Genomic DNA, 14357 nt, shown 5'->3' on the forward strand with positions numbered 1-14357 from the left:
TAATTAGTTCAATGACTTGTTATTATCCGTTGAATCTATTTTTTGATATCTCCATTCATGTAGTTTAGCTTTTCATCACAAACTAATTATTTGCATAAGCTTTAGTCTCATTCTCCTCAATGATTTACTCACTAACCCTCTAGTTGGTGGTTTTGTTAACAGATATGTTAAGTTACTTTCTGACCTTACAAAGTTAATAGCAATTACTTCATCCGTCAATAGTTGTCTAATCACATATTTTCTAAGACAAATGTATCTACTTTTACCATAATATACATGATTTTTAGCCTTGACTATCACAATGAATAAATATTAATGGCAATGATATTTCTCATAAAGGAATACCTATCGGCAAGTTTCTCGGTCATTCAGCCTCAATTCCAGTTAATTCTAAAACAATAAACTTGATTTCATTGTAGATTTAGCCATACATACCTGCTTGAATGATTTCCAATGGATAATTCATCCTTTTAGTGTAAAAACATAATCATCAACGGACTTGGATTCATCAGATTCTGAGAGTCAGTTCACATCACTGTACCCTTTTAACACATTTGGGCTTCCACTAAAATGTTAGCCCATGTCAGTGGTTCTTCCCAAATATCTAAGAATTCTTACTAATGTTGTCCAATGATCTCTACTAGAATTAGTAGTAAATCTACTTAACACCCTTATAGCAAAAGCAATATTTGGACTAACACAATTAATTAGATACATCAAACTTCCTATGATTCTAGCATATTTCTTTTGTAACACACCATCACCTTTATTCTTTTTTACCTTTATGTTCGAATCTAAAAGAGTCAAAAAAAAAAAAAAATAACACTCTCAAAGTGTTCAAACTTCTTTAAAAGTTTCTCTACATAATGACTTTGTGACAATACAAATCTTTCTTCTTCCTTTGGTATTTTAATCCCTAATATAATCCTTCATCTCAAATTTGAATTTTAGAAAAGATTTAGTATCCTCAATCATTTTCAAATTTGTTCTCAAAATCAACATATCATCTCATACAAGCAAATGATTATTCCAATCTTGCCACTAAATTTGTTGTATAAATACTTATCACAACCATTAAAGATATATCTACTAGTCTTTAGCACATAATCAAACTTCCCATGCCATTATTTATGTGCTTGTTTTAATCCATATAAAAACTTTACTAACTTACACACTTTCTTCTTTTGGTCAGGAACCACATACCGTTCAGGTTGTTCCACATAAATTTCTTCTTCTAAATCATAATTTAAAAATGTTGTTTTGACATCTATTTGGTGAATAACTAGTTTGTAAATCGAAGCTAAATCTATTAATACTCTAATAGTAGCAATCCTAGTAACTAGAGAGTACGTGTCAAAATAATCTATCCATTTTTTCTGTTTAAAGCATTTGGCGACCAACCTTTCTTTAAACTTATCTATTGATCCATCTGATCTTAGTTTCTTTTTAAATACCCATTTGCATCTAATAGGTTTGGTGCCTTGGGTTTCCATTAATTTCTAAGTATGATTTAACATAATTGATTCTAATTTACTATTAATGGTTTATTTCCAAAAAATAACATCAGGAGATGTCACCCTTTCTTGGTAAGATAATGGATCATCACCCACTAAGTAAATATAAAAATCATCTCCTAGGTTTGTTTCTTTTCTAATTCTTTTACTTTTTTTTTTTATTTCTTCTACAACATTAATATGACCTATCTCTTGATAAAGAGATTCAAGAATTGATGGTTCACCTTTTTCTACTATTATTCCTTTGTCATCAAAGCTTAAAAAGTTCGTAATCTTCATTGGAATTTTTTTTTTTTTTTTTAAATTCAACATCTTTAGCTTCAATAATGACACTACTTTCAATTTCATTTCTATTAGATCTTAAAATTAAGAATTGACAGGAAGTACTATTTTCATAATAACCTAAAAATGCACAATCAACTATTTTAGGTATTCTCTTCCTCGTTTTAGTTTCTAGGAGTCCTACCTTATATAGACACCCCCACACTTTGAGGTAATCTAAATTAGGTGCATATCCATTCCATAATTCATAAGGAATTTTTCCTAATTTCCTATGAGGAATTCTATTGGTTGAATGACATACTGTCAAAATAGCCTCTTCCATATGTTCTTAGATATACCGAAGTTTATCAATAATGCATTTAACATTTCTTTAAGAGATTTATTCTTCCTTTATACTATTCTTTTTTATTAAGGTGAGTATGGAAGAATGACTTCATGTATAATTCCATTATGTTCACAAAACTGACGAAAGAGATTAAAATCATATTCTCCTCCTCTATCAGATCTAGGTCTCTTAATCTTCCTATCTAACTGATTTTTTACATTTTTTTTTTCTTTACATTTTAAAAGCATATCTTCTGTTTTATTTGTACTTCTAAAAAAATAAACTCTTATAAATCTAAAGTAATTATCTATAAAAGTAACATAATACCTTTTACCTCCTGTAAACGTGATATTTTCATTGAAAATCCAATTTTTACTTGGATATGGAGTCACTATCATTTTTTTTAGAATAGGGTGTGAATGGGCATCTAATTGAACTTACTTCAATATTTTGATTTTAATAACTCTCTTATGAATTTGACACTAGCCTACATAAGATCTAGGTAAGCAATTCATTTAGAAAATAGGGAAGGTGTTAGGCAACTTATTTCCCCCACCTTATGTGATAACTTAAGATTTGGTCATTTTTCATTTTTTAGAAAATCTAAACAAAATTGTTTAAAATGAAATTTTGTACCATTAAATTTTAAGGGATCTTGATTTAGGGCCTAAGTCTGGGGGTGAGGAGCACCTCATTAAGAGAGGGGCCCCATTGTAACTAGGACACAAGGACTTAACTTTTAATGGAGGTGGACCTCCTAAACCAAAATTAAAGAGGTGAAGGGAGAGATAGAAGAGGGGAGAAACAAAATAAAATTTCCTAGTTTATACCTACCTTGAAAGTTAGATTTGTTTTTATTGATCATCTTTCTTAATCTTTAATGAAGGAGCCTTGATTTCTTTCGATTTGTTTGTACATATGGGAGTTGAGTAATGGATAGTATAGGAATGAGAGTGAGTGTATTGAGTAATTAATAGTGTAAGGATTTTAGATTTAGAGAGAGAAAAAGATATGAGAGATAATTGAGGTGAGTAAAGATTTTAGGTTGAGAGGGGGCTTGATAACATTCGCCATTTTGTAAGGAATGAATGAGTTTTTTATAAGTTTTTGAAATGACTTTTAAGGGTAGGATGGGGAAAGGGTAAAAGTTAAGAGGAAATGACATGGGTTTTAGGCATGGGGTGTTTCTCATTTTGAAGATGGGGAGGGGTAATTTGATTAAAGGGAGTGGATGAATTACTTTTGACTCAAACCCATGGATAAAATCTAATTAGATTGGTTAAGAATCCATTCCTAGGTTGAGTATTGGTTAAGGTTGAGGGGTATGGATGTTTGATTAAAAGAATGACTTGTGTAAGAGATTATGTGGTTAGATTTGGAAGGGCGAGTTTGGTGGCGACATGTGTCCAATGGTATGGGGTGAGTGGGTTAGGTGAGTTGATTAAAGATAAGAGTCTTAAGATGACTTGTAATGATGATTTGATGATATTGGTGATAACATGTGGTGTGTGTGGGTTGTGTAGTTTTTAGGTGTGATGATGAGATTGGGTAGATTGATTTTTGAAAGTGGGTTGTGGTGGTGACAAGTGTCCACCTTGATGATCATAGATGTGTGGATCTTGATTGGTAGAGATTATGAGTGTGGATATGGATATGAACATGAGTTTGGATTTGAAGTTTGATTTAGGATGGGCATTTTTGCATGTCAGGCTTAGGATTGGTTAGTGGTTTAGGTTAAGTCAAGCTTATGTTTGGGTTTGGGTTAAGGTTAGATTGGAACCACGAGATTGGATTGGGTTAGGTTTATGTTAAAGTGAGGTTGGAAATTTATTAGATTTGGATTTAGTGGGCTTTTAGAAGGTTGGTACGCTTTAAGGAAAATGACTTTAAACTCGAGAAATGAGTTAAGGATTGGATTGTCAATTGGACCTTAGGGATCCTTTATTTTAAATAAAAACATAATTTTTTGGGCATTTTTTGAACGAGGCCCATTCAAATTGAGATGTCTACATCTCCTCTAGACTCAAATATTTTTAAAATCTCCAAGATCACTATGAATAAGACTTAGAAATTCTGAAGTTCTTGATACATTATGGTGTGGCTTATGTGTAAATTTTGATTCTACACAAATCTTACATTTATCTAATTATTTAACTTCTAGATTGGGTAAAATACCTAAGTTTTTTAATTTCTTTAATTTTTCTACACTAGTATGACCTAGTCTAGCATGCCAAAAAAAATTGACTCAACAAGATAAGCAGAAGACGACACATTTTCATTCATAACATTGAGTACAAATTAATCCCCATTACAATACCTTTTTCCTAGAAATACTCCATTTTTTGTCAAAACAATCTTTTGGACTCAAATACAAGTTTGACACTAGCTTTGTTCAAAAGAGAACTAGATACAAGGTTTTTTCTAATTGCAGGAAAGTGTAAAACATCAATGAGCGCTAAAGTCTTCCCAAAAGTCAATTTGATGATTATTTTTTCCTTTTCCAGCAACTTGAGAAGTCCTCAAGTCTCCTAAGTAGACTACTTCATCCCCTACAGGATTGTAAGAGGTAAACATCTCCATGTCTCCACACGTATGCTTCGTAGCATTAATGTCAACATTCCACTCCTTAGAGTTTTTCCCAAGATTGCCCTTTGAGAGAACCGCAATTATGGTGTCATCATCCATCTCTGTCACATTCACATGGTTTCCTCTTGATTTTTCCTTAGTCTTCTTGAATTTGCATTCAGCTACATGATGACTAAGTTTACCACACATGAAGTAACTACCTTTTGACTTCTTGGAATCAATGATGTTCTTTGCTCATGGTCCCTCTTATTTGAACACCTTCTTAGGCTTGAACTTAGAGGGTTGAGTCTCCTTTCACGATAATAGCTTTGGTGACAAATTGTTTCACTTTGCCATTCTTTTCACTTTATTTGCTAGTGTCTTCTATGTATATGTGGACAATAAGGTCTTCGAGAGACTTATCTTTCTGTTTCTGCCTCAAGTTGGTCTCGTATTCATTTCAACTCTTGGGAAGTTTCTCGATTAGAGATGATATTACAAACTATTATGGTAATTTAATGCCTTCATAAGTCAATTCGTGAAAAATGTTATGAAATCATTCACGTAGTCCTAATTGACTTCCCATTGACAATTACAAATTCTAAAAATGTTTTCACTACATACATTTTAACACCCGCATTTTTTGTTACATTTTTTTTTCTCTAAAGCTCCCCCTAATTCTTTAGAAGTTTCCTAAACACAATAGATGTCAAAAGAGAGTTTAGTAGGCAAGATAAAATATAATTTCTACAAATCCCATCTGTTTTGCCCTATTTTGCAGATTAGGATTTATTTTTGCAAGTTCTTCTCTCTTGAAAACAAACAATATATTTAGGGCTTCAAGGAAGAAGAGCATCTTCTAGCTCCATTTATTGTAAAATTTCTCATTACATGGTTTTGATTTCAATAGATCCAAGTTTGACATTTTCTAGTTTAAAATCCATGTCTCAATGTGTAACATCATAAACAAAATATAAAAGAAAATTGGTTTTAAGATTGCTGAAACACTTCTGATTATGTGTTCTTCAAACAAACAGGTCTTAAATAATAATAGATTATAAAAGTTAAAAAGAACATAGATCTTATTAGTGATTGAAACCCAAAGAAACCGTTGTCTTTAAAACCAATTTCGTCCCCTCAGGATTGACTCCATAGTGCAATCGATCTCAAACATCTAATTTTCAAGATTCAACACTCACTGCTAACCATGCACTCGAAAGTACTAGATCTACGTCAAACTCGATCCCATTAAAAGTTGTACAAACAGCCTAATATTTGAGAGGAAAACAAAATATTGTTCAAAGCTCTATTAGAAAAGAGAGAGATCAGAAAGATTTTTTTTGGTATGTCTAAAACACTAACGCACAATCTATTTCATAGATAGTAGGCCCAACAATCTACTATTGTAATGGTAGATACATTTGGCCTTAATTAGTCCATGTCTAGACGTTGGAGAATTCGAATGGTCGACATATTAACACACGTAAGGCTTAAATTTAAGATTTGCAACCCGCTACGCACGCATTGCATGCGCACACGTGCATTACGGCTTTTACGGCACCTTGAAAGTCTCCTCCAGAAGCACAATCAAAAGGTGGATTTTCACTGTCAGGAGACAATTAGACAAACACACGTCAGGTTAAATAGCCAAAAACATGACTTATCTGAATCTTATGGAGAGTTGATGTCATTGCTAGAATCTATATTCATGGAGGACAAATTAAGTTCTAACATGGAAAGACAATAACATTAGGATCTTGGAAATATACAAAAGTTAAGACTCCTAACAATCATAAACTAATTGGAAGCATCAGGTCAAGGCATGCATTCATACAAAATTCTTGTAAAATACTAGGTTCAAAAAAAAACTTCAGCTGCTCATCTTAAATACAAAAGATCACATCTTCATGATTACTGTGAATTTGTTGACCCAAGAACAGAGGAAACGATCTGCTCAAACAGGCATCCTGTCAGCAATTTAATGAGTATGGTATGCCTGCTGCAGCTGCCAATGAAGCTCCATCTTGGGTTCCAGTTTCACTACTCCCTCAACGTTTGAGCAACATATTCCTGAACTCATCATTGGATTTTGGTTTATCAACAGTTTCTTCATTTTTGGGTTCATTCTTAGTCCACCCAAGGGGTCTCACCAGATTCCTTGGAACCGCGAATGTGTTCTTGCCCTTGAGCTGGACATGGTCTCCACGTGCTTGAGCTGCCACAGAATGCTCCCCAACAGATTCTCTGGAATCAGACCCTTCACCTGCACTACCAATGTTTCTAGTAGGTCCAGTTTTCCCTGCAATAACAAGAAAACAAAATCATAGGAAGTGGGTTTAACGGGATGGAAATAAAACATTATTTTAGCATGAATGAACCAGACAGTGCGGGATTCTAGAATGAGTAGTTAAGGTAGACTTGAAGAGCACAAAAGTGAGCTGTTAAATCCCGGATCTCCACATACAAATGCTCATCAGACAAAACAAAACAAAACAAAATTCTCTAACAGGGCAATCAATTGTCTGACCAACAGGATATCTATACGTTGAAAACACACAGCACCACAAAGGGAGGACCCACAGAAAGTACATCATGATTTTCAGTTTCAAATCATGAAGTCATCATGAATACCCTTCTTGATAAGTTGAAAGAAGTTTATGTTCCTTTCTCTAAGGATGTCGATTTGGTCCATTCAACCAAAGCTATTTTTCTCCCAAGACTTTTTTTACATCCCCAGATAGTTATCACTCTAGTCACATTCTCTGTATAAAAACACTAGGCAGAGGTTATCCGCCAAGTAAAGGCTTTCATGCAGACTAAGGCTCCCAAAGGAATTAACACTATTGATATACTACAAGGAAAAGCAATTACATTTTCACATTTTTTTGGTAAGTAAAAAGATTTTATTAAAAATAGGGTGGGAGGATGAATTGACCAAATACAAGGACTCAAAACAATAACACACTACAGCATTGCAATAATACAAAACCCACTCCCACCTCCCCCAAAAAATCATAAAAAATTGCTTAAATTCTTTAAACACATTGGTCAATAGAATAGAAATCCAAAAATAGTTAAAATGTCCTGCATGGACTGCCCCTTACTTTCAAACATCCTACAGTTTATGTTCTTCTTTCACTGACATGTCTTTGAAGTACTGGGAAAAGGAATCAGTCAACCATCTTTTACACAATCTTATGTGGCTACCAACAAGTTAAATCACTTCCACAATCTATCTGGCTTCCTTTCGATCTTTCCTGTCGAGATTTTGGACATAATACCTCAATGAAATGCGAGTTGCCCGCAGTAAACAAATAATAGGATTTTTTTAATGTAGTTATTTTTATCCCAGCATTATAAATAATGACATAAGTCTATTTACCTTCGGATCCCATCATCTAAAGTTTTTAAAGGACCTCTCTCTCTATCTTCTCTCTCCTCTTTCCCTCTAACATAATTTTAGAATGTTTTTGGTAAATATGAGGTCACTTATGTTATTGGCACTCTTAAGCTTGTGATCAGATAAATTAATTACAAATTAAAAATTCCATTCAGAATCAAATAAGAGAACAAGTTATATATTGTTACTATACCATGTTCCCTTGTGCTTCTTCCAAAGGATTCTCTCTTTTTCGGCTCAGACCGTGCAATGCTCAATTTCTTCCCTAGCAAAATCTGTCTATTCTTTGCTATAGCTGATGCAAGATGTGCCTCATCGGAGAAATCCACATACGCAAGCCCCTTTATGCAAACAGAGATGGATATTACACGTCAGTCAATATGAGCAGGAAATTCCCAAACCATAACTGAATATTCTATCAAGAACTAGTTTCAATAGCATATGTAAAAAAATATTTTATATATATATATATATTAGAACTTGAAAATAAAATATAGCTTTAAAGAAAGGTTAACTGAATGACTCATGTAGATTTCCCCTCTGGGTATGCATCATATACAACCCTTTTGATTGCAAAGTGAACTGTTCCATCGTCCATTTAAAAACCAAAGCCTACCTTGTATTGTTCCAATCCCCGATGAACAATGTGCCTTTAAAATCTGTGACACCTAAAAACATAAAGAAAATCACAAACCACCTTGTCTACCACATGGTACAAGGCTTTTGAGTTGGAACTTCACCACATGGAAGGCAGACATTGTGAACCTGATACTTCAGGTGCCACAAAGGAAACCTGCAAATCCAAAGGCCCACAACATAAACCCTAATATTTGGAGGCTCCACAAGTCTGCTGACAAGTACATATAGGGTTGTGGTGCTTATCGAACTTACTCATGCTTATGTGGATGTGTGCCACAAGGCACATTTGGTCAAAAGTCTGCAAATTTCACATTTAAGACAACCCCTACAAGGACCGCAACCGAAAATAAAAGGCACCGCCACTCGATCAAATATTTAGGAATTTCCCTTAGACACTCAGATAATTTATTTAATGGTCTATCGACACCAAAGAAAAATACAAAAAAAAGATGTTCAGAGTTTTGAGAATGGAATAATTACTAGACCTGGGGTGACTAGGGGTTTGGATAATGGAAAATTACTAACCTAAGGAGTGACCAGGTGTATGGATGATGAACAATATTTGCATGATGCCACTTTTTTCATTTTTTTCCTGCTACGCAAGCAAGGTGTTTAGTTGTCAACATGAAAGTTGGGTCAATGGGATTTGAACCTGGGTTGTGGGATCAACACTTGACATGCTTTACCAACTTAACTGAGTAAATGATGTCACTCTTTTTGGTCATGCACTCAGAGGGAAATCTATTTATAACCATATGTTGCCTTAGATATGGGACATCTCAGAATTCATGATGACCTAGAACCAGTTATATTTCACGGGTCCATCCCAACGATTAATTAGTGCAAAAACAAAAACAATGATAACTGACATTTTGAAACAGTTGGAGAACAAGGTAAGAAATCTAAGGAAGAAGTTGCTTGAAATTTCTCCAAATCCCTCCAACCATTGTGAAATAAGACAGCAACGCCCAGTGAAGAACCTTCATTCCAATAGCTTGAGGACATGAGTAGAAAAGGCATGTGAAGGTTGCTGAATTCACCAATGAGCATACAATTGTGTAATGATTTTATTGAAAGCCAGGCTGAAAGAAAAATTGAAATCCAACTTGCCCTTATTAGAGCAACATAATAATGGAGCTCTTCGATTCAGAGTTTTGATTCGGACAACCCCTCATTGGAGATCTGAAAGTGCTTAGAGAGAGAGAGAGAGACCCTTGATTTTCCAGTAAATTTATCCCGCAGCAGACGAATAGCGGTTACTCCACCAATGTCACTGAAGAAATCGCGCAGATGTTCGTCTTTTGCCTGTACAAAATGTTATTTTTAGCACTGTATGTGTGATTATTGCTAAAAAAACCACAGTAAACAGAGAAAGTAAGCAACTTGCCTGAAGGCTAAGGTTTGAAATGAACAAAGTACACTGGTCTGTGTAGAATTCTCTGGAGGCAGAATGTTTACTCTGTTGCTCATTTATGGCCTCAGGTTTGTTGTCCTTGGGTTCAGCTTGTCCTACATTTCTTTCTTCTGCCGAGTTCTGAACTGTATCCTTTTCAACCATCCCAGTTGGGTTGTGAGCTGTGCCTTTCTGCCGCTTTGGTGTAGGTTGTTCATTTAATCTCGTACCTGTTTTTCTCTTGTGGGAAGATTTTTTGGCAGGAGGGTCCTCTTTCTGAGCCACTGATGGAGCAACACTTTTGGACTCCTGTTGTAACCTAAATAATCGGAGTTCCTCCAGACGTGGCGTCACCTAAGAAAATGAAGACAAAAACTATAGAACTCAATTGTAACCGGTTGATAATTGAGAAAGACGGGCTTTCAATTTGTACTTCTTGGAAAAGCTAAAATGTAGGTGTACTGATACGTATACCCCAAAAATAATTAGCATACCACTTTGAGAAAAACACAACAAAAGTAATATTTAAAAACATTTTGAAATCAAATAGTAAAGGCTTTAACAGAGCTATTCTAAATGTTCAACCCATAAATTTTGACATGAATGGAGATGAATAAGAGAATTTAACAGCATACTAATTCCCTAGTATTTTGTTTTGTTTATTTTACAATCAGCTATGTTATATCCTATTAAGAAAATCTTGGTCATTTTCTTATCTTCTTTATCACGTTTTGTAACAACATACACTCAAAACTTACATAAACAAAACAAAAATTTCAAGTTGGATAAAAACGACTCGAGATTAGTAGCTTTTCCCCCCAAATTATGACTAAAGTACCAATGATAAATTGGAACTGAATGATCAATAAGTTCTCTTCGATATGGATATCTTATCTCATATCATCCAGGGATACATTCTTATCAACTGACAATTATGCTTAGATTACAAATGACCAAGACAGCTCTTTTGCAACACAGGAAGACTGCCCACTAAACTTAGTCTTTTAATCCCAAAGTTGCTTGTATACAAAGTTGGAGGGCAGGGCAATTGGAAAACTAGATGGCCAAACAAGAGGAAGAAAAAAGAACATATAAACAGAGAAGGTCAAAAGCAGTACATAAACACACGTGAAATTGGTGTTAGATGATAATAAAAAGTTTCTTCGGGAGACGAATGAATAGCTGATAATAAAAGATGACTGCATGAATTTGATCAGGGATCTTCAGAATAGAAAGTAGTTGGACTACGGACTGAATAGTTCTTTCATTGCTTTGGTTCCTAAGAAACCAGGTGCGGAGCATATAGCAGATTCAGACCAATTAGCATTGTGGAATCAACCTACAAGTTAATTGTGAAGGCTTTCGTGAAAGGAAAACAAATCCTAGAGGGTATCCTAGTGGCAAACGAGTGCATCGATTCTAGGAGGAAGTCAGACCGGGCCTAGTGTGTAAGATTGACATGCACAAAGCGTATGATCATGTGAGCTGTGATTTTTTGAGATACTTGATGGAACGTATGGGTTTGGGAAAAAACTAGGTTGATTGGGCGATGAAGTGGGTGTCCTCAACCTCTTAGTCAATTTTGGTAAATGGTAGTCCGGTTGGTTCTTTAGAAGCTCTTAAGGCATTAGGCAAGGCAATCCCTCTTCTCCTTTGCTCTTCGTGTTGGTGGTTGAGGTGTTGGATCGTTTCCTAAGAAGGACGACAAGCCTAGGGGAGCTCTCATGGTTGTCGGTTGGTTCCGAACGGCCCAACTGTGTCATTTATTCAATTTGCAAATGACACTTGCCTTTTCTGGATGTGTTGGTCGGTCGGTCGATCGATCAAGTGAGATATCTTAGGGGTGTGTTGTGTTGCTTTGAAGCGGTTTCAAGCTTGAGGACTAATCACAAGAAAAGTAAACTGTTCGGGGTAGGGTGCGACGAGGGAGTCTTTAGATGGGCTGCGAAGTTTTGGTGCCAAAGGGAGTCTCTCCTAACGTCTAATTTGGGCTTGTCCCTTGGAGCGGAGTACTGGTGTAAATCTATTTAGGACTCAATGGTGAACACATGGAAAAGAGGCTAAGCTCTTGGAAAGCTAGGTACAATTCCAAAGGGGGGAAAATTCACATTGATCAAGAGTATGCTGATAAGTATTCCCATTTATCACTTATCCATTTTCTCAATCCCCACGATTATGAAGGAGAGACTGGAGAAATTAGTGAGACTTTGTGGAATGACAAGAATGGGGTAAAGAAACTTCACGTAGTGAAATGGAAGACAATGTGCGAAACAAAGAAAAATAGGGGTTTATGAATAAGGGGTTTCATAGTTTCAAGCAAAGCTTTGTTAGGGAAGTGGTTGTGAAGGTTTGGTGTGGAAAGATCCAATATGTGGAGAAATGTTATCAAGGTCAAGTACAAGGAGAAGTGAAACGGTTGGGAAAGTGAGGAGGTGAGAGCTTCTTACGGCTACAGTATGTGAAAAGGCATCATGGAAGTCGGGGAGGAGTTTTAGAAGTGGGTGAGGTTTAGGGTAGAGAAGGGAGATAAGGTCAAATTCTGGGAGGATTGGTGGTGTGGTGACTCAACTTTTTGCTATCAGTTCCCTTGCCTTTATGACCTCTCTTTAAAAGAAGGGGTTACCTTGCGCTGCTTCCTTGAATCCTGAGGGAATTGAGCATGCTTGGGTTCTAGGTTTTAGGAGGGATTTCAATGATTGGGAGTGGAAGTACATATTGACGATTATCAATGGAGTGTAGTCAGGGTTGTAGTCTATTTGACTTGACATTACCCGTTATTTATTTTATTTTTTTGACGTTGCCCCTTAGTTATAGTCCCGTTTAGTCAGGGCCCATTTCTTTATAGTTTCGTCAAGGAGAGATAGTAGCCAAGCCATTGGGTTCATGAACACGAGATCCATCCCCGGTCATTCCACTAGGATGAAATTTTGTATTGTAAAGGAAGCTAGTTAAAAAGATAAAAAAATAAAAAAATCGAGTTGTGCAACAAACAATCCATTTCAAGATCATCAAAACTTGATTGCTCACCTTGATCACGCCCACTGGGAGATCACAGAAGATGATGAGATGGAGTGGACTCACACGAAAAGTAATACTTTCACTGTTAATTCCTTCACTTCAAGTATGCCTACTCCAACTAGGTCTCTCTCCCAGTTTCCTTCCACGTTTATTTGGGGATCGAAGGCTCCAGGCTCCCTCAAAAGTTTGTTTCTTCACTTGGTAAGCTTCTCTTGACAAGCTTCCTACTTGGACCACCTAATCAGAAGGGGTTTTGTGACTCCAAATTGTTGTTTCCTTTGCTATTCTGATAGCAAGTCAGTGGATCATATTTTGATTCACTACAATCTTTCTTGCATTATTTGGTCCCACTTTTTTGGCTTCTTTAAGATTCTTTGGGTAGTTCCAAATTCGTTGTTGTCCCTATTCCAGAGTTGGGATACTTCCTTGTTTTAGGGGAGAAAGAAAATTTTGTGGAGGCTTCTTCTATTTGCTACTACTTGGGGGCTTTGGCTGGAAAGGAATAGGAGAGTCTTCGAAGGTGCGGACTCCCCTATTCAGGATATAGTGCTCTCCATTTTGGGGGGTTGTTTATTTGGTGCAAACTTTTCCCTGCTTTTAAGGGTGTCTTCTTTGAAGATTTTGTTTTTAAATGGGATTCTTTTTGTGATTAGGCTGCGTTTTTTGCTTCGTTTCCTTGCGGATGGTCATCTCAACCGCCTTTTGGAATCTCTTTCTTTTTAATAATTTACACTTAATATCTATTAAAAAAAATTACATTTAATCAAAAAAATTCTAATACTTTTTGCATCAAGTAAAATTTTCATATACAAGCACATTTTCAATAAGCTTATGTACGAGTTTTCAGATGGTTTATAGAGTCGGCAGGTGGGTCAATATGAAATACTGCTAACAGAGTGTAGTTACTCAGTAACAAAGTTCTAGACCAGTAATATCCAAATACCACATCAATTATCAAGAATTGATCTTTGTTACATTGAAAACCCAAATAACTTTGGGCTTTTATGTAATGATGACTCTGTTCAGTTGTTTGTGTGCTGTACCGGAATGTCCACACACTTCAATCTACTTCAACCAAGAGAAGAAGCAAGACCTGTTTAAGTACAATTAAGACAACTCTTGTAGTTATACATATAGCTGTCACGAGCATGTATTAAGAAATGCTAAAAAATGTTTCCACACATTTGAATTTCCTAAGACCTTTATGTAGCAAAATAAAAA

At 35.6% G+C, this 14357-nt stretch overlaps 1 protein-coding gene across 1 annotated transcript in view; it reads right to left on the reverse strand.

Moving 5' to 3' along the window:
* Positions 1-6406: 6406 nt before the first annotated feature.
* Positions 6407-14357, reverse strand: part of EMB140 (EMBRYO DEFECTIVE 140) — a 43718-nt gene continuing 35767 nt past the window's right edge. The window contains exons 13-16 of the mRNA XM_086443324.1: positions 10113-10472; positions 9938-10030; positions 8280-8427; positions 6407-6985 (exon numbers count right to left, since the gene is read on the reverse strand). Coding sequence (XP_086299450.1) covers positions 6735-6985; positions 8280-8427; positions 9938-10030; positions 10113-10472 — 852 coding nt within the window. The 3' untranslated portion in view covers positions 6407-6734. The remainder of the gene's footprint in view (positions 6986-8279; positions 8428-9937; positions 10031-10112; positions 10473-14357) is intronic.

The sequence above is a fragment of the Akebia trifoliata genome, chromosome 5, assembly GCF_017979445.1.
Source record: "Akebia trifoliata isolate Shusen 1 chromosome 5, ASM1797944v1, whole genome shotgun sequence".
NCBI classification, from domain to species: domain Eukaryota; kingdom Viridiplantae; phylum Streptophyta; class Magnoliopsida; order Ranunculales; family Lardizabalaceae; genus Akebia; species Akebia trifoliata.